This window comes from Trachemys scripta, chromosome 2 (assembly GCF_013100865.1).
Source record: "Trachemys scripta elegans isolate TJP31775 chromosome 2, CAS_Tse_1.0, whole genome shotgun sequence".
Lineage (NCBI taxonomy): Eukaryota > Metazoa > Chordata > Testudines > Emydidae > Trachemys > Trachemys scripta.
Genome location: NC_048299.1, coordinates 167,538,614 through 167,563,656, shown reverse-complemented (window position 1 = coordinate 167,563,656; position 25,043 = coordinate 167,538,614). Strand labels below are relative to the sequence as shown.

The 25,043-nt window shown below is 44.2% G+C and overlaps 1 protein-coding gene across 3 annotated transcripts in view; it reads left to right on the top strand.

The window, feature by feature from the left end:
• Window positions 1-16,060: 16,060 nt before the first annotated feature.
• ECI2 (enoyl-CoA delta isomerase 2) overlaps window positions 16,061-25,043 on the top strand; it is a 45,303-nt gene continuing 36,320 nt past the window's right edge. For 2 of the 3 annotated variants that reach the window (XM_034762253.1, XM_034762252.1), the window contains exon 1: window positions 16,061-16,225. In XM_034762253.1, the coding sequence (XP_034618144.1) occupies window positions 16,161-16,225 (65 nt within the window). In that variant the 5' untranslated portion in view covers window positions 16,061-16,160. Of the gene's footprint in view, window positions 16,226-19,366; window positions 19,395-23,032; window positions 23,124-25,043 lie in introns of those variants that run through there. The other variant, XM_034762251.1, reaches the window with a different exon arrangement.

The following is a 25,043-nucleotide window of genomic DNA, read 5'->3' as shown; positions in this document are numbered from 1 at the left end:
ACCTGTCAGGAGTGGTCTAGATAATTAGTCCTGCCACGAGTGCAGGGGACTGGACTAGATGACCTCTTGAGGTCCCTTCCAGTTCTATGATTCTATGATTGAAACCCCTTAAGTCAGTGATTCCCAAATCCCTTGAAAGCTGAGCCTCCCTGCAATTGGGAAAATTAAACTAGTCCTGCTCCATTGTGTGTGGTTAAAGGCCTACATATTTTAATGTATTCCTCTGCCACACAACCGTGGTTAGTCCTTCACTTGCCAACGCCTTTTGAGAAATGCTGATGTAGAGTTATCATAATATAATACTTTCCTCTTCTTTCTTACATGCTTTGATGAGTAGGGAAATACCAATATTGACAGTTATAACATTGTCACTGGCATCCTCGTTAGCACCTACTGAAATAATTGGATAAGTTCACACATCAAAGCTATTTTTCAGACTCTTTGCAAACTCAGGGAGATATCTCTGCATCTGTTACTTTCTTCACATTTTGAAGATTTTCTCTGCAATCATAGCAGCCAGAGACTCACTTTTAAAAAAAAAACCCTAAAAGCTGAGACTCTGAAAAACAATTTGAAGGGCACTCCACACATCCCGACTTTGGGGTGCGGGTAGATAACGCTTAAGACAGCTTTCTCAATGTGTGGGTTACAGGTGAGATAGTTTTGGAGGGTTAATTACACTGGAGTAGATTTAAGGTGAATGGTGTAAAAGAAAAAAGATTAAGGGATAATTTAAGGAAGAGAAGCAAGGAGGATTGGGAAGGAGGAGGAGATTGTTGGTGATAAGAAGATGACAAACAAAGGAGAAGGGAAGAACACCATTCAGAGAAGAAGGAAAAGATGGTACTTAATTTTAGGTTTGAAAAATGTTGGCCTCACACATAAAGTTTTTGTGATAACTAATTTTAATTTTTGAAAAACTAGAAAATTTCCCAACAAAAAATATTGTAAATTAGGCATTTAGGCACTTTTGAAAACCCCACTAGGCATCTATCTGCATCTTTAGGCACCAAAGCACCTTCCTGGCCATCTGCGATTTGCCCAAGGTCTGTAACAGAGCAAGGAATTGGATCCTAGTCTCCAAAGTCCCAGGCTACTTCCCTAACCACTAGACTACTCTTCCTCCCTATTACCTGTACATATCAATATTATCCTTGTTAAGTCCCTAACTAAACCCCTCTGACCCACAACATGTATGATATAACCCCATTTAAATTAGTGTGAGAGGAGAACCTGCATATCACGGTGGCACCTCCTCCTAGCTGTCCTCTCACCATCTGCCACTCAAGGTGACCATGTGTGTTTCCCCTTCTGGGGGCATGTAACAAAGTCTTTCCAGGACTCCCAGCCAGTCTGCTCTCCTCTGCATGGCTTGTTCCACGTCCCCAGTGGCTACTAGGGAACCTAGACCCACCCTCTACACTGGGTTCCAGTCCAGGGACCCTCAACCCATTAGCTCTGGACTTTTACTCTCCCAGTCCTTACTGCTCCTTCCTGAATTGCATCCTACTCTCCCCTTACAGCTGCCTGCTCTTCCCCCTTATATCAGGGAGTGCAACTGCAGGTTTCTTCCCCCAGCCTGCCAACTTCTTCTCTTTATAGATCCTGTCTAGCTCCTCTCCCCAGCTGGACTTCGTCTGGAATTAGGCCCTAGCACTCCCTAGGTTTTCTCCAGGTGCAGCCTAAGATTAATTGACCTAATTTACCCCTTCAGGCCTGGTATGGAGTGGACATCCCATCATATTGCATATGATTTAACTTTTGAGGAAACTATATCGCACATTTGGGCCCTGATACTGTAAGCTGCTTCAAGTGGGCTGACTCATGCACTGTGCAGAGATTTATTAAAGCAAGTGTGGCTCTGTATGGTTACAGGGGTGTACCTGCATGGCATATATTGCAGGATGAGGGCCTTTTATTAACCAATATATAAATAAATAAATATGTTGACAGTTCATGCATTTTTACCACCACTTGCTTTCAGCAGGTCTATATGCTGTGCCGCTGTAGCACTGCAGTGAAGCTGCTACTTACGCTAATGGGAGAGTTTCTCCAATTGGCATAGTTAATCCATCTCCATGACAGGCAGTAGCCATGTCATCAGGAGAAGCCCTCCCGTTCACATAGTGCTGTCTACGCCGGGGGGGGGGTTAGGTCAGTATAAATATGTTGCTCAGGGGTGTGGATTTTTCACACCCCCTGAGCAACACAGACATACTGATGTAAAATTTATAGTGTAGACCTGGTCTTAGGCTGTGTCTACACTAGAGACCTTACAGAGGCACAGCTGTACCGATGCAGCTGCGGTTCTGTAAAATCTCCCATGTAGCTGCTCTATGCCGATGGTAGAGAGCTCTCCCATCGACAAAAAATAAACTACCCCCAACGAGTGGCGATAGCTATGGTGGTGGGTGAGCATCTCCCACCAATATAGCGCTGTCCATACCAGCGCTTCTGTTGGTGTAACTTATGTCACAACAAGGGTTGTTTTTTTCACACCCCGAGTGACATGAGTTATACCAACAAAAACATTAGTGTAGACATAGCCTTAGAGTCATCATCTGGTAGCCTTTCACAGCCCCTTCAATGGTGATAAGACTCAGAACGAGTCAAATTCTAAGTCATCATCCAGGGCAAAATGTTTATATCCTGGCTGGGTGTCAAAATCTGCTCTCAACTTCATCAGACTTCAAATTATTCTCAATCAATGCAGGTTTTCCCTCAAATGATTTGCTTGTGGCCCATCATTTTATTATACTGGAAGGAGGAAACAAAACAAAACAAAAAAGAGGTTGAGGGACTAGGTACATGGCAAATATTATAGAACTATCCACTAATTAAAATTATGAGAAAAAAATATGTATAAATAAAAAAAAAATATGTATAAAAACTAAACAAAGCACATGGAAAAAGCCATAGAAAATGAAGAGAGGAAACAGCATTGTATAGGTATGAAAGTTTTCAATTTAGAGCTCAAGGGAATGTTGGGAGAAACATTGATTGTTCCCTGAAGGCTCTTTCTTTGCTGAGTAAGATCTGTCAGGGCTTGTCTACAGTAACAGCTGGTGCAGCTGCACTGCTGTAGCATTTAGGCCTTGGCTACACTCAGGACTTCACAGCGCTGCTACACTCTCGCAGTGCTGTATGTACTCCACCTCTCCAAGGGGAATAGCGTGCAGCGCTGCTGGCTCTGATTACACTGGCGCTGTACAGCGCTGTACTCGCTGCGCTCGGGGGGGGAGAGGTGCGTTTTCACACCCCTGAGTGCAGCAAGTTGCAGCGCTGTACAGCGCCAGTGTGGCCAAGGCTTTAGTGAAGAGGCTACCTATGCCGATGGGAGAGCTTCTCCCATGGGTGTAGGTACTCCACCTCCTCAAGAGGTGGTAAAGCTATGTTGACTGGAGAAGCCTTCCCACTGACACAGCACTGTCTACACCAGGGGTTAATACATCTTTATATATATAGTTAACACATCATTAACATATCTTTATGCGGATGTAACTTGGGTCAATCAAAGTTTGTAGTGTAGAATATGAGGAATATGCAAGCAAATTGGTATATTTGGAAAATATGTGGAAAAAGAAAAAGAAAATCTGAATATGTACTATATCAAGTTAAATGGAGGAGCAACAATAAAAAATGTAGGTGAAAAAATACAATTATCTTTGACTCATCATTAACATATAGTGGCAATAACACTCTAGAGGAGGGCATTGCCAGCCATTAGGGACTTGTTTGACAAACAATAAATCTAAGGCAACTTACCAAATGAGCTCACGCTGCCCTCTCTAGAGAGTCCTATAGCTTCATTATATTGATGCTGACACTCCTGCAATAGTAAACAGTGAATTAGTGTTCCATTATCTTACGTTTCAGGTGATGAAATTTCTGACTGTTTCAGATTGTATCAGGTTTAAACTAGGTGTAATGACACATTTTTATTTGACAAAAATGTTAATATCTTGGAGCCAAAATCTCCACACACATGTGAGTGGAGGGCTCTCACTGGCTTCAAAGGGGAGCCTCCCATGCATATTCAAGGGTAAAATTTGGCCTTGTGAATCCATATGTAATTTTAGAGATGAAAAATCTGCCTCCCAGTTTCATATAAAAACTGGTTACAAACTTTAAACAACAAATTAAACATTTCTTGAAAACAAAGGAAATGTTGAAGGCAGTTAAAAACAAGATATATTTCATACAATTTTTCTATTAACTGTTTTCATGTTTAATAATATTTTTAATCCAATATTATAATTGTTATTATAAATTTCCAAAGGCTTGCAGAGGATTTATCTATACACCTCATTATAAAAGTTGTGCAGCTAAATCCTGCATAACTGATTATTTAGAATTTTAAAAATAGACCAAAATCCTGAAGTCCTTACTCAGGCAAAACTCCCACTGACTTCAATAGAACTAGTCAGATGATTAAAATTAAGCATGCTTGCTAGATTACATCTAGGGTGCTCAGCACCTTTCAGGGTAGAGTCCTTTCCTTAGATTTAGGCCCTGATGTAACAAAGCATTTAAACACCTGAATAACCCCATTCCTATTCAGCAAGATACTTAATCATGTGCTTAAATTTAAACACATCAGTAATTCCATTAAAATTAAATGGGACAACTCACGTACTTACAGTTAAACTGGGCTAAGGTATCTTTTACTTTATGCAATAATAAAGAATGTTTTCAAAGCCAAAAAATCCATTTATTGAAAAGAAAATTCATTTATTGAAAAGAAACACATCTGCTTGGGAATCAGAAAGGGCAAGGGGGTGGGGTGGGGTGGGGAACGGTACAATCACAGATTTGCGTATGTCCTGTCCGGAATGCTGTGCAATCAGTGCTGCACTTCAGGATGGCTATACTGCATAGTAATGGGGGTTGAGTGCAGAGGGTAAGGGTCGTAGTTTTCAGGGCTGGGTTGTGAAGATACAGGTGTTGGAGGCAGCTAGTGGCGGTAAGAACCCGGATGCTGGGGAAAGTGGGTTGGAGGTGACATGGGGGCACAAGGGAAAGAGTTTTGGGACAAGGGCTGAGGGGCGAGCGGGGGGCGGGCACAGTAGTGCTCCGCCTGCATGGCTATGAGCGCCTGGATAGAGTCCACTTGGCGTTCCATGATGCTTATCAGCCAATCCGTGCTTTGCTGCCAGTGCTCTGTGCTTCGCCGCCGGTGCGCTGCGTTTTCCTGGCAGATCCTGTTTTTGTTCTCCCTCCACTCCTGCACTTTTTGATTCTCTTTAAGAGATTGCTGCATCACTTCTTGCAGCATGTCTTCTTTGCTTTTTCGCGGCCTCTTCCTGAGTCTTTGCAGTCTCTCAGCCGCTGATAACACGGACGGCTGAGATCTCAAGGTTGCATCTGTAAAGGCAAAATGCAACACTTTACAGAGGCAGCATTGTTTATACCAGACAGAGTAATCATAGAATCATAGAATATTAGGGTTGGAAGGGACCTCAGGAGGTCATCTAGTCCAACCCCCTGCTTAAAGCAGGACCAATTCCCAACTAAATCATCCCAGCCAGGTCTTTGTCAAGCCTGACCTTAAAAACCTCTAAGGAGATTCCACCACCTCCCTAGGTAACCCATTCCAGTGCTTCATCACCCTCCTAGTGAAAAAGTTTTTCCTAATATCCAACCCTAATAAACCTCCCCCACTGCAACTTGAGACCATTACTCCTTGTTTTGTCATCTGGTACCACTGAGAACAGTCTAGATCCATCCTCTTTGGAACTCCCTTTCAGGTAGTTGAAAGCAGCTATCAAATCCCCCCTCATTCTTCTCTTCTGCAGACTAGACAATCCCAGTTCCCTCAGCCTCTCCTCATAAGTGCTCCAGCCCCCTAATCATTTTTGTTGCCCTCCGCTGGACTCTTTCCAATTTTTCCACATCCTTCTTGTAGTATGGGGCCCAAAACTGGACACAGTATTCCAAATGAGGCCTCACCAATGTTGAATAGAGGGGAATGATCATGTCCCTCAATCTGCTGGCAATGCCCCTACTTATACAGCCCAAAATGCCGTTAGCCTTCTTGGCAACAAGGGCACACTGTTGACTCATATCCAGCTTCTCGTCCACTGTAACCCCTAGGTTCTTTTCTGCAGAACTGCTTCCTAGCCATTCGGTCCCTAGTCTGTAACAGTGCATGGGATTCTTCCGTCCTAAGTGCAGGACTCTGCACTTGTCCTTGTTGAACCTCATCAGGTTTCTTTTGGCCCAATCCTCTAATTTGTCTAGGTCCCTCTGTATCCTGTCCCTACCCTCCAGTGTATCTACCACTCCTTCCAGTTTAGTGTCATCTGCAAACTTGTTGAGAATGCAGTCCACGCCATCCTACAGATCATTAATGAAGATATTGAACAAAACCGGCCCCAGGACCGACCCTTGGGGCACTCCTCTTGAAACCGGCTGCCAACTAGACATGGAGCCATTGATCACTCACTACCTGTTGAGCCCGACGATCAAGCCGGCTTTCTATCCACCTTATAGTCCATTCATCCAGCCCATATTTCTTTAACTTGCTGGCAAGAATACTGTGGGAGACTGTATCAAAAGCTTTGCTGAAGTCAAGGAATAACACGTCCACTGCTTTCCCCTCATCCACAGAGTCAGTTATCTCCTCATAGAAGGCAATTAGGTTAGTCAGGCATGACTTGCCCTTGGTGAATCCATGCTGACTGTTCCTGATCACTTTCCTCTCCTCTAAGTGCTTCAGAATTGATTCCTTGAGGACCTGCTCCATGATTTTTCCAGGGACTGAGGTGAGGCTGACTGGCCTGTAGTTCCCCGGATCCTCCTTCTTCCCTTTTTTAAAGATGGGCACTACATTAGCTTTTTTCCAGTTATCCGGGACCTCCCCCGATTGCCATGAATTTTCAAAGATAATGGCCAATGGCTCTGCAATCACATCCGCCAACTCCTTTAGCACCCTCGGATGCAGCGCATCCGGCCCCATGGACTTGTGCTCGTCCCCGCACTTAAGGAGAGCACACACAGTCTACACAATAGCATAATTTTCCCATCCCAAAGAGAGTGCACATAACCCACGGGAGTCCCAAAATGGTGAATAAGGGGACTGATTTTTCACGGCTGTACTGTCCTCTCGGTTTCTGTGCCTTGGGGAGAGCCAACAGCTGCAGGGGGCACCTACACTGAACACTGTCCCAACATTTTCCACAGGAGTTCGTCCTGGAAGATATCTCACTGCTGAGGGTGACCTGGGAAGCAAGGGAGGGTCTTCTACTGCAATGCGGCTTCCACCTTGGCCCATATGCAGCTTGCCTGTGTGCAGCAATGGTCCCCCCGCCCCTCACGGCACAGTGGCGTGGACATGTTAGCCTATCTGGGACAAGGACCACGGTGGCTCGCGGGCTTTGCGGTAGACACTCTGCAGCTCCTTCACTCTAATCCTGCACTGCAGTGCGTCCCTTTCCATCATGGCCCTTGATATGTGCCCGAAGGTATCGTAATTCCTACGGCTGGAGCACAGCTGGGACATGACAGCTTCCTCCCCCCAAACACTGATGAGGTCCAGCAACTCGCCATTGCTCCATACTGGGGCTCGCTTGGTGTGTGGAGACATGGTCACCTGGAAAGATTCGCTGATAGCACTCCACGCCTGGCTGAGCAAACAGGAAGGGGATTTTTAAAATTCCCGGGAAATATAAAGGGTGGGTCTGATGGTTGGTCACCTGAGGCCAGGGCAGTAGAGTTTGAACTGATGACCAGAGTGGCTAGAACAGGCATTGTGGGATACTGCCGAATACTTCTGGAGGCCAATCAGAGCGCATTGGGTGGCCACGCTGGCGCCGCAGCACAGCAGCGGTGGCGCAATAAACTTTATTCCTCTCGGGGAGGTGGACTACCAGCAGCGCTGTGGCTGCGGAGATACAGCGCTGTATGTGCCTTGCCAGTGTGGAAGGAGAGTGAGGTACAGCACTGTGGGCGGCTTTATTGCGCTGTAACTCGCAAGTGTAGCCAAGGCCTCTGTCATAGATGTGGGTACTACTCACATCACAGGATTAATAATGGGTGAGGTCCTTCATTTTAAATTTTTACCTAAATACTCTGAGGTTTTACAAAAGTTATTATTCTGCTTTTACTGATTTTCACCCAAATTTTGGACCACTCAAGTACATGAAAATACTAATTATGTTAAGAAAACCCAGTACATTACATTAGGTAATAATACATTAGCCTAAGTGTACTTGCGAAGCCGTTTGTTAGAGAAAGGCAATGTTGTATGCATACATGTGCATGAGTGTGTGTATATGTGTACATATTGTTAATGTACGGTTCATGAAATAAACCACGGCATTAAACTGCTTTTACTTTCAATACTCTTACTTTTCTCTACCTGTTGCTTTTTTTCTGTCTTCCCATTCCCCATTATTAACCCTGATATTTATCCATAAAACTGTGAGGTTAATTTTTTGCACTGGTTTTCACCCATTTTTTAATTTTTGTGATAACCACTGACGCATTCTGAAGAAATGTTAAACAAAATAAAAACTGGCCTTGATAAAGAGCCATATCCTCAGGTTTCTACTCAGTCCTTACTCATCTTAGCTTAGCTTCTCTAGGAATTTTGCCTGAAGAAAGACTGATCAGTGATATCAGGATATGGCCCAATAAAAACACTTTGCATCTTTCAGTTGATGCTCTCAAAGTACTCACAAACATCACAGCACCACTGAGAGGCAAGTATTATTACCTCCATTTTACAGAGCGGGAAAGAGTTAGTAGGAGGTTAAGGCCAAAATTTTCAGAAATGGCCACGAATTTAAGGTGGATCAGTTTTTAGGAGCCCAACTTGAGAAATCTTGTGCCAGCTTTTCAGAAATACTAAACTCTAACAACTCTAATTAAAAATACGTCCAAAGCGTCTCAAACTGGACACAGAAACTGACATCTGAAATCTGTGGCTACTTTTGAAAATTCCAACTGCATTTGATTTAATTTTGGCTAAGGTCACACAGCAAGTCTATGGCACAGCCAGGAATAGAACCCAGCTTTCCTGACTCCCAGTCCTATTGTTAACCACTAGATCATGCTTCCTTTCTGCATCTGAGGTGTTATAGACAATTTTGGAAAACTTTAAAGATGTATTTCCAGGTATTAGAGAAAATAGAGAAAAGGGTTTCACAATTAATTAATGGTATGTAAGGGCTGTCTTGAGAGGGGAAATTCAAAATCTTAAACAGATTTAGTTTGAGAAAAGAGAGAGAGAGAGAGATTGAAAGGTGATTTAATTGGCTAGGATTTTAAAATCTTAGCCATTATGGTTTTCAAGTACCTAATGGAACACACAAGGGCATGGTCTGTTCTGTCATCAAAGAACAGTTAAAATGTAAAGTCATCAGCTGAAGCCGGAGGAAGAAAAGTTTAACAGTAGATATTAAGGTTTTCTTGTCTTCAATTTAGATTGTAACTTTTTTAGGGCAGGGACCATCTTTTATTCTCTGTTTGCACCATGCCAAGTACAATGGGACCCCAATCACTGGATGGGGCCTGCAGACACTATTGTAATAAAAGTAATTCATTATTATAATCTTAAAGAATTATTGGGATGTGAAAAACTCTGCCATCTGATGCTGTGAGAACAGACGGAATAAATGTGCTTAAGGTATAGTAAGCACAATTACTAAATAATATAATGTATAAATAATAAAATACTGCAATAGATTAAATGGACCATTGCTTACTCTCCATTCAGGAATTATGTTTTTTACATTCACAGTTACTTGACACCATCTTATCAGCCTGTTCCTAGGCTTTTAGCAATACCCACAGCATTAGAAAAACACAGCTGGCAACACGCATTGCAGTTAGCACAGTTTACACTTTTATGTTCTAAAATTCTATGAATTTTTTATAGAGGTCACAGTTTCATTCTGCTCTCAAAGTAACAGCTTCCAGAGTTAGTTGTGGTATAAGGTCATGGTATTATGAACCAGGTTCGCTGGTTCTTTAGTTAGATAATATGCTGATAAAAAGAGGGGTTGAATTTTCATTCATTCATTCATTCATTCATTCCCTAATTGTACATGAAGGTGAATTCTGCAACCCAGAAGTACAGTTACCATAGAAAACTAAAAGATAATAGGTACCACTTGGAGATAATCACACCACTATGCTCATGAAGCAGAAGAGGCAACTGAAAGCTTTCATTCTCCTAAAATTAGGTTATTTAATTGAAAGATCTCCTACTCCTTTTTTATGTTTGGGGAAAAAAGCCTATTTTAATATTCCTGCCCTCTATTTATAGAACTGCATTGCTACAAGTGAGAGAAAATTTACCACAATGGACTAAAGATAATTTAGAAAGTAACTCTATGATGCCTTTGACTTGAGCAGTATTCTGTGTAGGCAGAAGCAATGACAAGTGCATTTTACAGTGGCACCTATATAATACTGCTCAAGATACGCAGACATTTCAAACAAGTGAGATTTGGCTTTTGATCTCTGTGGAGTGCTGTTATTTCCTCCAGGTAGTTGTTTTAATAAGTAGGTCAGTCATGTATTTTAGATGGGAGAGTAAATTTACCGTTTGAACTCTTCTATTTGTGGATGAAAACATTGATTATTACAGTTCTGCGCCGGGTACAAAAGCACGTTTGATGTTTGCTCAGACCCATCAAATATTTATCAATGTTCCTGCAAAACTACTTAAAATTACTCAGGTGCTGCCCTTTCTCTAAATGTATTATCTCATGGGAAGAGGGGTGGGGGAAGGAAATAAAGCACAAATGTTTTTTCTCATAATGCTTAGTGCTAGATAACTACATATAAATAGCCAAATCTTAAATTTTCTTCATGTCTAAATGTCTCCATTATTAGTGTACTCCTCATTCTCCCCCTTATATTCTATCTGAGAAACCTTCAAGACCTGATACATTTTCATAAACATGCATATTTATTGTTGGAATTATATTGTTAATGTTGGTAATTTGTTTCGAGCAACATGATTGTAATATGTTATACTCATAGCCATTGGATAAACAATGTTATGTAATAAAAAACAAAGAGGTTTACAATACCCCCTCACAAACACCACAATTTGAGTGTGTCGGTAAATTACTAGCTGAGTCCCTTCTCTGTCCCCACAGGCTGAGAATAGTGAAGAGGCAAGTGGTAGTCATTTGAGGGAGTAGGGGAAGGGGGGGACAAGCAGGGGACCTGGGAAGGTTCCACAACTCAATCCCTGTAGAGTTTGGGGAAATATCTAGTGGACAAAGTCATAAGAAGAACCAGTGGCTGGAAGTTAAACCAGGCAAAATCAAATTAGAAATAAAGAACACGTTTTAACTGTGAGGGTGACTGACCAATGGAACAAACTACCAAACAAAGCGGAGAATTCTCAATCTCTTGATGTCTTCAGATCCTGACTGAATATCTTTCTAGAAGATATACTTTATTCAAACACAAATTACTGGACTCATCATAGACGTAACTGGATGAAATTCAATGGCCTGTGTTATACAGGAGGTCAGACTAAACAATCTAACAGTCCCTTCTTGAAACTGAAATTTTTCAGCTCACGTGGCCCAAAATCTTACAAACGATGGCCTCTCTTGTTGAGTTCTTCCTCAAGATTTTTTAAAATTATTTGTAGAGAAGGTAAAAGCTGAAGATTCTTCTCATTTTCTTACCCTCCTCTCAAGTCGCATTTGTTTTACCTAGTTTGGAGATGCCATGTTCTTCCTTTAGTTTTAGGCCTGCCTAGTAGGCTTCATCTACATTTTTTTCATGCCATAGAATGCCTCAATCTTGTCTATACTCCCTCTCCCACCATTGCTACCACTTCTGAAGATGTTTCTATGATAGTGCAATGTTGAGAGTTTCCTAAAATTACCTGTGCAGACAAATAATATGTAATTCTGTTAACTAAATATGAGAACTCCACTGATGTGAACCATCCAGTACCTGGAAAGATAATGGAGTAAATAAGCAATCAATTTGCAAACACCTAGAGGATAATAAAGCGATAAGTAACAGTCAACAGAGATTTGTCAATAACTAATCATGTCAAACCAACCTAACAGCTTTCTTTGACAGGGTAGCAAGCCTTGTGGATAGGTGGAAAGCGGTAGATGTATATCTTGACTTAGTAAGGGTTTTGAGTCTCGCATGACCATCTCATAACAAATTAAGGAAATACAGCCTACATGGAGCTACTATAAGGTAGGTGCATAACGGCTGGAAAACCATTCCCAGAGAGTAGTTGTCAGTGGGTATACAGTCAAGCTGGAAGTGCATATTGAATGGAGTTCCACAAGGACTGGTCATGGGTCAGTTCTGTTCAATACCTGTATAAATGATCTAGATAATGACATAGAGAGTACACTTACAAAGTTTGTACACGATACCAAGATGGGAGGGATTTCAAGTGGTTTGGAGGATAGGATTAGAATTCAAAATGATCTGGACAAACTGGAGAAATGGTCTGAAGTAAATAGGATGAAATTCAATATGAACAAATGCAAAGTACTCAACTTAGGAAGGAACAATCAATTGCACACATACAAAATGGGAAATGACTGTCTAGGAAGGAGTACTCAGAAAGGGATCTGGGGTTTATAGTGGGTCACAAGCTAAATATGAGTCAACTGTTGCAAAAAAGCGAACATCATTCTGGGATGCTGTAGCGGAGTGGTTACCCGCTCCTGCCCTGCAGGGCTAGAAACAGCCTAGGAGAGGGCTGTGGCTGGGGCAGAAGCCTGGGCTGATTGGGGAAAGTAGGCTCAGCTGGGGCCATGCCCCAATCAGGCCCAGCTGGCCCCTATAAAAGGCTGTGAGCCAGAGGCCCAGGCACTCTTCCCCTGCCTGTAGAGGAACCTAGATTGAAGCAGGGCTGAGGAAAGGCCTAGGGAGCCGGGGAGCTCAGGCCTAGGAAAGTCCCAGGCTGCAGGCCTGGTAAGGCCCATTAAGTATTGGGTTGCATGGGGCAGCCCATGGGTAGGCAGAGGCAGCAGGTCTGAACCCCCTTTGCCTATGATGAGTGACTTATGCTGCAGTCCACCCCAGTGAGCATGGGGCTAGATGGGGACTGGCAGTAGCCAAACACTGAGATGACTAGCTCTACTTCCAGCCCAGTGCCCTGGCCCCTAATTACCATTGTGGTCATGTTGTTTGCACATCTCTAGATCCAGTTTTACTTAATTCCTGGATACAATATGTAGAAGCAGATAACGTAGTCATCCAGATTTAGAAGACAACCTTTTAAGTAATCTGGGTGATGAGACCCTTGCTGAAGCAGTTCTTTGATGAAGTCATATTAAAACTTCTATTCCTATGACAAGGTTCCTTCCTGGACAGATTCACTTTCAATCTTCCAGCAACCAGTTATTTTACATTAGTCTTCATGGGCAGTTAAACAGACATCTTCCATTTGTTACACTGTAAGCTACTCTGAGTCAGTTAGGTTTGGCTACTTATGTGATGACAGATATGTGCACAGAGAAGAAAAAATATCATTTCCTGCTGAATTATAGACAGTTTTGTTCACTAAGGTTCTAGAAATATAGGGAGGATATTCACACTGGTACCTGCAGCTTGGACCCATCTCCTCATGGCTAGTGAAATCAAGTGAAAAACTCCAGATTCACTGGTGAAAATAATTGTCTTACTATAAGAGGGAAGGGTACCAGCATTCCTGAAGCAAGTTACTATTAGAGTTGATCAAAAAAACAAGTGTTGACATTGGCAATTTTGCTGACTATCTCGAATTCCTTGACTATCTTAAATTACACTTCTTGAGAAAGACGGCTGAGAAAATGGCAGTGAGGAAACTTGGACAGTTACTGGAGTCCTCAGATCACCTTCCTCTCTATCACTTAGGCCAGGTCAACTCTACAAACTTTGGTTTGCATCAAGGGCGCAACAAGGAGGGGTGGGAGCAAGATGTCCAACTTCTCCCCCCCCCAACCCCTCACTGGAGCTGGCATGATGGAGAGATGGCCAGGCCAACTTTGAGTGGCACTGCAACCCCATACACCTACTCTCCCCCACACTTTTGCAGTCCTTTCAGTCAGTGCCCATGGGTACTGGGCACCCCCAATCCCTGGAGCAGGAGGCATCAGGAACCCCCAGTATCCAGGAGTTCTGGGGTAAGTGGATTTGGGCTTTTAATGCTTCCTGAGAAAACAGACACAGAAGCAGGATGAAATCTGGGGCTCCCAGAACTGCCTGGCCCCTGGTGGGGATGGTGGTCTTCAGCCTGACTGCCTCTCTGGGTAAGGGCTTGAGGGATGAGGAGACTGCGGAGCTAGGCGCGGGGGGAAAGATGGAGCTGGCTATGGCTGTGGAGCAATGTGTGGGAAAGAGCACAGGGCTGGGTATGGGACAGGAGGAGGGCTGTGTGTGTGTGTGGGGGGGGAGCACGGGTTGGAGTGCAGAGGCAGCGTGAGAGAGCTCAAGACCGGGTATGGGGGAGCAGCAGGAGGAGAGCCTGCAGCTAGGTGTGGGGGCAGGAGAGGGAGAGTTCTGGGCCCCCCTCAGGAATATTTTGGTTGTGCCCTTATTTGGTATAGTTTTGTTGGTCAGGGATATGAAAAAACCACCATTGCTAGCTGACAGCTATGCTGACAAAAATTGCAGTGTAAACCACCAGTGTATATGCACCTATGTCAACTATGGGCATGTCTACAGTACAGTGGCACAGCAGTTATGGCACTGGAATGGTGCCGCTGTAGCACCGTACTGTAGACGCTTCCTACATCGACAGAAGGGTGTTTTTTCATTGATGTAGCTAATCCACCCATCCAACAGGCAGTAACTAGGTCGATGGAAGAATGTTTTCATCAACCTAGCTTCGTCTAAACAGGGGTCTAGGTATCATAGCTACAGAGTTTTGGGCACACAATTTTTTATAGTCCTCAGTGATGTAAGTAGATCGACCTAATATTTAGGCGTACACCAGACCTATGTTGACAGAAGGGTGCCACTGGCTTAGCTAATGTTCCTAGGTTGGCAGAAAAACTCCTCCTGTTAGCATAAGCTGTGCCTACACTAGGGGCCTCTATACCAGCAAAGTATTTGTGGTCTACACTACAGCCTTCCTCTCACTGATGTAAGTACCCTACTACACTGACATAATAAGTCTACCTCCATAAGAGGCATAAGGCTTATTGTCAGTGTAGAGGTTAGGGTGATGCAATGTCTCTGTAGGCACTGCCTTACTTACATTGGCTGCTGGCTGTCTTGTCAATTTCATGGCAGGAGCCCTGAATTTGACCAGAAAGCCTGGCAACCAGAGCCCAGCTGGATCCTGTTCCCAGCGGGGAGCCAGGGCGAGAAGCCCAGGCATCTGGACCCCACTCACCGGGGCCAAGAAGCCCCTGGAGCCACTTGCCCCCTGCTCCCTGTGGGTAATGGGGAGCCGGGGATGGGGGCCCACCCAGGAGCCTGTGGTGCCGCAGGGCTTCTGGCAGGGAGTTACTGGGCCTCTTCGGTCAGTGGAAGCGCTCCTGGCAAGGACGCGCACTACTGACCCACGGAGGGTACTGTGGACATGCACCACCACAGTAATTACTGCAGTGGCTGTAAGTCGACCTAATATAAGTCGACTTACCTTTCTAGTGTGGACATGCCCTTGGAGGCTGTGTCTGGTTCATAGAACTAGTGCGGAACTGTTCTTCCACCACAAATTTCACTCTGGTGGATGCTGCATTTTCTGCCACAAAAAAATCCAACAGCTAAGTCCTGCCCAACTCCACTAAATGGGGTTGAAGTCACTATTGAAACCTCCGCCACTTTCTTGCGCGGACAACGCTGGCGTCTCGCTCACACTTCTCCTCATACACACAATCTCTTCTCTCCTCACAACTTCACTGCCGCTCTCAGAAGCAAATTCTCCCTCTCTCTCTCACACACACACACACACACACACACACAGTGTCTGTACCTCATTCACCCCCATGTCTGCCTCACACGTCACACTCCGCCCCTCACGCCCGCCCACAGGCGCCCCCTGCCAGGCGCGCCCCGCAGCCCGCCCCGCCGGACGGAGAAGGAGGTGGTGGCAGCGGCTCCTCCCCCGAGGGGCGGGACCGGGGCCCTGTCCGGCAGCCGCGCTGACGAGCCGGAGCTCGCTTGGCTGTGGCGCCTGCGTCCAGCTCCGCGCAGTTAGGAGCCGCCTCTCTGCACCCGGCTTCTGCATGGCCGCTGCTGCCGCCTTCTGCTTGGCCCAGAGCCTGCGGCAGCGCCCGGTCGCGGGGGCGAGGTGAGCGGCTGCAGGAGCGGGGCACCAGGGAGGGGAGATCCCGGGCTGTCGGGGTCGGGGGGCTGAGCACTGACAGAGCGAGCCTGGGCGTCCTGTTGCCCTGCTGCGAGGCGGGACCCGCCGAAACCCCCAGCCCAGTGCCTGGCTGGCTCCGACCAGGACCTGGTTAGGGGTGGAAAGTTTCACGGGCAGGGGCGCCCCTCGGGGCCTGTGCAGAGTAACATGGAGCCTCCCTGGCCCCGCCCCCACCCGGGGGGCATGGCTGTGGGGTCCCGTGCAACCTGCAGCTCCCTGCTCCAGGACACGCCACCCACCCCAGTCCCTGCGAACACCCAGCTACCCCCAAGGAGAGGGAGGACTAGTGAACAATAGGAGCCAAAGAGCCCAGCAGGGAGGGGAGAGAGTCCTGGGGGTGTATGCATTGGGAACAGGCATCCTTACAGTGAGGCATCGGTAACAGTCACTCTGCTTCTAGTAAAAAGCAACAGAGGGTCCTGTGGCACCTTTGAGACTAACAGTCACTCTGCTTCTAGTGCTGATGTTAATGAGTAACAAACTTTTTCCTTCTGCAGGACTGTGTAACTCTTGTTTTAGAATCTCACTTTTCACACACCTATGCTAATAGGCGTTTTCTGCTGCCAGAATGATTGTTTTTGCTCGGTTCATTCCCTCAATTTGTTTTGCAGGCTGAGGGATCATTTTTATTATAAAGGAGTCATGTTGAATTTTAACCACTTCTCTGTCATTTAGGACACGTTATTTTCTAAGTCAAAAGTCATAGTCTTGCCCTCAAGTTGTGGGGTTTTTTTTAAGTTGACATTGCCAGCTAGTTTATTCCCAGTGTTTAGTTAATATAAACAGCTCTAGGGGTCACAAGCTGTCTCACATGTTCTATGCAGTTGTTATCAGTGTTAGAGAGAAAATATAATAAAAGTTTTATAAACTTTAAAAGTGGCATGAGAGTATGCTAGGTCTTTTTCAAACATTTACATGCTTAAAGATAAACAGGCAAATAGTCCTATTGAGGTAATGGAATTAATTTCATTCTTAAAGTTTAGCATATGTATAAATAGTTGCAGTATTTGGAACTTGAACACTTCTTGTTTAGTTAAGATTTAAAACTTTCTTGTAAAGAGTTGGTAACTGAAAAAAACCCCCTGCAGTATTGTGGTAGCTCCTGAGAACCAGAAAGTGAAACTGACAAGTCTTTTATTCATCAAGACTGAATGGATTGCCTAATACACCTCTACCCCGATATAACGTGACCCGATATAACACGAATTCGGATATAACGCAGTAAAGCAGTGCTCCGGGGGGGGCAGGGCGGGGCTGCACAGCGCACTCCGGTGGATCGAAGCAAGTTCGATATAACGCGGTTTCACCTATAACGCAGTAAGATTTTTTTGGCTCCCGAGGACAGCGTTATATCGGGGTAGAGGTGTAGTATTAATAGTAAATTAATTTGGTTTCTTAGTAAAATCAGCTGATTTTAAAAACAGATTTATACCCCAAAGTGTCCCTTTGAAAATCTTTTACAACTTAGATAGTGCTGAATGAGAGTCATAGATTCACTATATTTTAAAGTTGTAAATTTTCAGAGAGAATCTGGTCCTTTATTTCAAAACAGAGGAGTTTATTTTAAACCAGTAATTCCACTGCTGAATAATTAAAAGGAGATCTGCAGATCTTTTAGAAAGATAAGAGCATAAGCTTTCGTGGGTGAATGCCCACTTCATCAGACACAAGTAATAGAATTTTCCAGAGGCAGGTATAAATCAGTATGGAAATAACGAGGTTATTTCCATCAGGGAGGGTGAGGTGCTCTGCTAGCAGTTGAGGTGTGAACACCAAGGGAGGAGAAACTGCTTCTGTAGTTGGATAGCCATTCATAGTCTTTGTTTAATCCTGATCTGATGGTGTCAAATTTGCAAATGAACTGGAGCTCAGCAGCAGGGCCGGCTCCAGGCACCAGCTGAGCAAGCTGGTGCTTGGGGCGGCAGATTGTTCGAGGCGGTATTCTGCCCAATCCTAGGGCGGCACAGCCGGGTTTTTTTTTTTTGTTTTTTTTTTGTTCCTCTCCAACCGCCCTGTAGGGGGCGGCGGCGCGGAAAACCATAGCGCCCTGCATGTCCCTGCGGAGCCCTCGCGGCAGACGGCAGCGCAGCTTTTTACAGATTCAGACTAACACAGCTACCCCTCTGATACTTTAGAAAGATAGCACATAATACTCAATGACATAAATGCTCCAAGTAGTAACAGGCAAAACAGGTTGTCAGTGTTTGTTTACACTTACTATGGGACAAGCTGAGGTGTAAATCTATAGCACTCCAGTTGCTTGATCTTGTGACCTTTATCATCTTGTTCTAATTGACAATTCAGCTCCAAAAGTGCTCTGTCAAGTTCTCCCACATGATGTGTCTACATAGAGAGCATGGTATGCAAGGATGGAGTGAGCAAGTAAAATGGGTTCTGGGGAGAAATTTGAGGCTTCTGACACTCCAGACAAGATAAACTATTACATTACAGCCAGGAGCGCCGGAGGGAAACAATTTGTTGGTAGATATTTTTGTCATCTTCAGACATGAGCATGTGAGGGGATAAATCCATTACCTTGACTGAAAAATACTTTATTTGAAATGTGCCTGTTAAGTTTAGAAAAGATATTAAAGCGCTGTAATAGTTATACAATACATAAACTTGACCCAAAACTTCAGATCCAAATACTTCTGAACATTCAAGTGCTTGAAATCCAGATTCTAATTTGGTGACTTGAATCATCTCTGAAAGGTACTTTTGTTTAAAAAATAAATAAATAAATAAATAAAAAATAGTTCATTGCTCTGCTATAAAACAGCTGAGTTCAGCTTCGGTGGTTTTTTTTTTTTTTTTTTTTTTTTTTGCGTGCCTATAACCTTAATAGCAAGCCAAAAATGTGGCTGTTTTTTCTGTATCCTTTATCAGCTTTGACTTGACAAGAGGTTTGGGCCTGGTATCCTCCCTTTTGAGGCATGTGATCAACACACATTGACTTATATCAAAATCATCCTGACAATCAAGCTTACAAACCTATTTTTCTGTCTCGTTCGTTCTTCACTGTTTGCTGGGGACTATCCACTCTGTTGCTCCTTTCAGCTGGGATTGAGTTAGTGGCAGCTGATGACTTTGACAGGTGAGGCATATATCACAAACTCTCACATTCCAATATACATGTTCCTCCTTGCAATCCTGGCCAGGGATGGGGAGTGCCTTTGTTCTGCCCTTCCAAGGCACTAGCCGCCCCCTTGCATCTGCAGATGTCCAGTGTCACTGGCCCTGTGGTCATGCAAGGAGCCCTCTGCAGCTCTGCTGTCATACCCCACTCTCTCACCAGCCAGGAGTGTGGGAGCGGTCCCAGGGCAGGAATTGTTCAGCAGTGGGGTGGCCTCCCCCACAGCCAGGGGCTCATCGGGTTCTTTGTAATCCTGGTTGGGAGGCTCTAATCCGCTAACCCAGGATGTCTACACCTTCCTCTGCGACTTGCATCCTTGTGTCTTAGGCCCCTCGGCGATGTAGGGAGCTCCCCTGCATTTTCACTGTATCAGTGCCGGGAGGGAACCCTACATCCATTCTGGCAGAACTGGCCTTAACCTCTGCAACCCTGCCATGGTCTTACCAAGCCCTGGCTAGCACAACACTGCCCTCAAAGTAGCTCCTCAGCGGGGTTAGTTGCCATAGTTACAAGGCAGCTTTGAGGCACTACCTACACCGTGATTTGAGCCTCATCCACAGCACTACATTTTTTGGCATTACGGAGATGGAGAGAGTACGAGTAACGTGACATTTAAATCAAATCACAAGTGCTTCTTACGGATTTATGCTACTTATATATATCTGTCCTTAATCTTTATATACACAAATGTAGCTTTGGGGAATTGGCTTCTGAATTCTTTGGTTAAGCTGTGCCTCACTTGCTTAAGCTGATGAGCCACCCCTGGATAGAGGTCACCTCTGTCACAGTTCAGGCCAACCGCACCAGTATTTCCCTTGGGGCTCCAGCAAGGGCACCACTGTCAGGCTTTCAGCTCCCCATGCATTGCATTTCTTTGGTGGGACTTGTGTCTCACTTACTTCTGACCACCTAATTCCAGGCTGCACAGTTCTGATACAAGCTAGTATGCATCATCCCAACTCTAACATGGGCTCTGGCAGAAGCAATCCTTCAACACCCTGCCCAAGGGATTTCCTTTGTGGTAACAAGTTCAACACGGCTTCAGCTCAGAACAAGTACCCAGTTTTATGGACCTCAGTAGACCAAGTCCTTCCAACCCTTCTCTAAGGAATAGGGTCTTTCATGGACCAGAGGTTTTGTCCATTTGCTGGATCAGGAAGAAGGCCCTGAGCCAGTTTAAAACCAGGCTTCCTCCGCTCTGTCCTTATCACTAATAACCCCAGTTGATGTGAGCTAGAAAGTTTGTCCCACCTAGCTACAATTCATATGACAGACCAATCTTCCATTCCTACTGTGAAGGGACCAGTAAAGAAGAGTGTTGTTACCCCTTTTTGGCCTGAGTGGCCAGCCAAAAATATGGGGTCCTGCAGGTTGCTCTTCTTAGGAGGAGAAATTTATGATGGAGTCATCAATCTTGTTTATTTACAAGGAATGTACAAAATCCTGTTTTCCCTGAACACAAGAGGATCCAAAAACAGGCGATAAAGGCTCGAAGCTGTAAGCAAAGAAACTATTAGCCAGCACCAGACCATGCTTGTCCAGGCTGTGACAGTCTCTGCCGGTTCCCTTGCTCTTGCTCTCTCACGCACATTTCCTCCCTCCTTCTCCCCCCCAATACCTAAGGAGCACTGTGCTTGCATAGTTCAAATTCCTGAGTGGCCTCAGGTGTGCCTTTGTTTTGGGTGGTGACATGTGCCTGTCCTTTGAATTGGAGACCACAATTATTTCATAAAGGAGTGTTTAACTGTTTCTAATGGAAAGTGGCAGTTACACCCACCAGCTGCAAAAATGGTTTAATTTAACCCATCCTGTAATAGTACAGTCATTGAAGATACTAAGGGGTCAATCCTGCTTCCACTGAAGTCAGCAGGGGCATTGTGATGAAATATGTATTTATATCTGATAGAAGTTAATTGGAGTTTAGGGGCACTGTAAGATTTATGTCTATTAATTTCCTTGCTCTTAAGTGCTTGGGTTTTGCAAGTGATGAGCTAGGTATGATACACTTGTCACTTAGTAACATTTACTAGTATTTGAAATGAAGTCTTTGTATCTGATATTCCCCAGTTTTTATATTTTTAATTTCTTGAATAGACAAAAAATGACCATTTTAAATAAATGGGTTGGGACTGGTCACTAGATTAGTAAATTGAGTGTGTGATGCAGATCAAGCTAATGATGCCTCATTCAATTTACAGCTTACTAGCTGAATAGTTAACTAACTTCAGCTATGTAGGGAAGTATGCATATACAGAACCACCTACTTTGATGCTGCATGTTCGTTTAAAAACTCTAATTATCAAGACCTGGGTGCTTGGCTTCACAATTAATGCATAACAAACTGGGCCACAGTGCACCCCAGCAAACTCTGTAAGGCCAGATTTTCAAACTTAAATTTTGTGAGCGCTATCCCTAGTAAAATTTAGATACTCAAGTTTAGTCAATGAGAGCTGTAGGTACTCAGCATTTTAGGAAAAAACAGTCTACTTTTATTTAAATGACTAAATGTGGATATTGGAGCCTAACCAAGGGGTCTCAAACTCAGATGACCAGGAGGGCCACATGAGGACTAGTGCATTTGAGCTTTGAGTTCAGGTGTCATATTTTGCAATAATTATATTGTCTTTACTATGACTGCCTATACCTCAGTCAGAAGGAAATCTGAGTCAGGGGTCTGTCTGTTTGGAACCACAATATCACATCTTTCCATCATGATAAAGTGGTCCTCAGGACAGACCCAGCATTTGTCCCCCAAACAAAAAAAAAAAAAAATCTCATTTGTATAGGTATTTCACTTGAAGTCTGTCAAGGGGTATGCTCTAAATATGCAACCATAATGAGGGTTTGGATAATACACTGGAGTTGGACGGTGTAATTTCCAGCTCCAGCAAACATACCTGCACTTGCGTTGATTGAACTAGTACACTAAAAATAGAGGGGTAGCCGCATCAGTGTGATGAGCAGGATGGCCTAGCTTCCCCAAGTATGGTCCTATCCAGGACCCTAGGTACATACGCAGGTGGCTAGCCTCTCCTGCTGCTTGTGCTGCTGTGGCTACACTTCTGTTTTTACATGAGGTAGCTGAATCAGAGCAAGTGGGGTATGTCTACATATGCTGGAAATTCGACCTCCAGTGTCGACATACCCTTAGTAGGAATGCAGGATGTAGATGAGAAGAGTGGAATCAGGCTCAAAGTGCTGTACTAATAGTCTGCATCCTTTATTTTCAGAATCTATCTTAAAAACATACTTTCAAAATAAGTTTTAGAAATATCTGTTTCACTTTCTCCCGAGTGGTGAATGGTCTAGAAGCTGCTATTTTTGGATACTTCCCAGTAGGAGGCCCAGTCTGATGTAGTTTAGGATTTGAGGGTCAGACAGTCATGCTGTCTGTTAGCCCATGCAATCTCTCTGATCATTGTGGGGTTGCTCATCTGTAACAAAGGACACAAGTTGATCGAAGGAATGCAGCCGTCATTTGCATTATTAGCAAGTGAGCTGGGGGAGACTTTGAGTTTAATTGTTTCTGTGTTTTAGCTTTTTTAAAATTAATTCAATTAATTTGATTAAAAAAAACCCCAGTTTTGTTTTCTTATTAGTTTCTCTTCCTTTTCCCCGACTGCTATTCATTCTTCTCCTCCATTTTCTTTTTGGCTGGATTGTTTTCCTTGTTACAAGGAATAGTATGAAGTAAGTATATTTACCTCACATACCAATATTTTGTGCCCAAGTATTGTACTAGAATGTGAATTGCGGGAGGTTTTCAGTCTTTTCTGGATATTCACTGTCTCCTCTGTGTGTTGCTGTCTCTCTGTTTTTGTATGTGTGCACGCATTTATCTTGAATTTAAAAAAAACAACCCATTTGATCATGCATTCACTGGGGTTTTGCATTTTGCAAGTCCATTCTGTATATTAGATTAGCAGCTCCCTATGTAATAGTTATTTTCGGAAACACAGGGTGGTGATGGTGGATAGGCACAGTGAAGGACAGAAGAATCTAGAATCATGGATAGGACACACTCCCTCATAGAATCTGGAATTGAACCCAGAAGTCCTCAGCTACATTTCTCTGCTGTCAGCAAATAGCTGTGTATCCCAATAGCAAATTAGGCATCTCCCCCTCTTTCCCAGTGATTAGTATTCAGAAGATAACGATCTCCTATTGCTGCCATTTACTCTGTTAGTACAAATGGTAGAGGATTGTGTGCTGTGGATCTAAAGGTCCAAATGGACCTGCTTATGACCAAAGTTGAGGGTAAATATGGCTACATGTGATAGAATTCCTGGGTTTTTTTGTTTTGTTTGTTTGAAATCTTCGTGTGTGTGTGTTTTTTTTTAATTGGGAAAATACATACGAAAAAGTATGTTTTTAACAATAATAAGGTTGCAAAGTGAAGCATTCAAAAGTTAGGAAATGCCAAAGTTAAGGGTGCCTTTGCATCTTTAATGTTACCCTCTCGGGCATATGCATTATGATATAGTCTTTACTTATCACATACTATTTTTTTCCAGAGGACACCTGTCTCATTTGTACATAAAATGGATGGTGCTCAGGAAGTGAATCAGAGTTCTGTAGTGTCTGTAGGACCCCTGCCTCATTTGTTGCAGAAGTTGGAAGAGGCAGGGGTCCTACAGAGACAGAGGATTGCTGGAAGAATAAAAATAGTCTTACGGAAAAAGAACTGAACCAATCCAGTTCTCCTGGGTGGTAATCCCTGCTTCTGCCACAGAATGCTAGGCAAGTCAGTTAACCACATCTCAGTTTTCACAGTTGGCCTGTGTGTGTTCCTCATTTTCTGGGTTCCCGCTGAGAGACACGAGACCAGATTTGCACATGCGCTGAGCACTTAGAACTGCAACTGAAGTTGATTAGAGCTATGCTTTGAACATGTATAGTGCTGAAAAAATTCTAAATACTCTGAACAGTGAGGCCTTGGATGTCTCAAGTTGGGCACCAAAATTTAGTGGATACTTTTTACCTTAATTTCGCGTCGGTTCCACAGCTGTAAAATGGGGATAATAACACCGCTTAATCTCACAGAGGATAAGAAGAAGTGTTGTGAAGATAAATGCATTAATGTTTGTGAAGTACTCGTACTATGAGAACATCAGAGAAACACTTGTGCAAATTAATAATTTTGTATTCAATGCAGGATTTGGATGGTGTCCATTAAATAAAGCCTGGGGCCACACATTCAGTGTTGAGGATAAAAAGAAATAGCTATCCATTCTCTGAATAAGGTGGGGAGTGTCACGGGGCGCATCACTCACCGCTGGACTGGCGCCTCTTCTTGGTCACTCTGGGGATTAGCTTGAGGCCAGCGCCCCCTGTCTGCGGCTTGCGCACTGTCACTGCATCTGTCTGTAGCCCCTCTCACAGCCTCAGGATCCACAGCACCCTCTTTGTGACTCAGCCCTACAGCTGTGTCATCATCTGTGTTCTCCCCACTTCCAGGGGTTAGTGTCTCAGTCCAATAATCATGCCACTTCCTCAGTGGCAAATGGGGGGGGAAGGGAGACCCTGGCCCACCCACTACTCTGGGTCACAGTCCAGGGACCCAGTGGATAGCAGCCTCCTGCTGTGATCCCTATGGCCCCAGCACCTTCT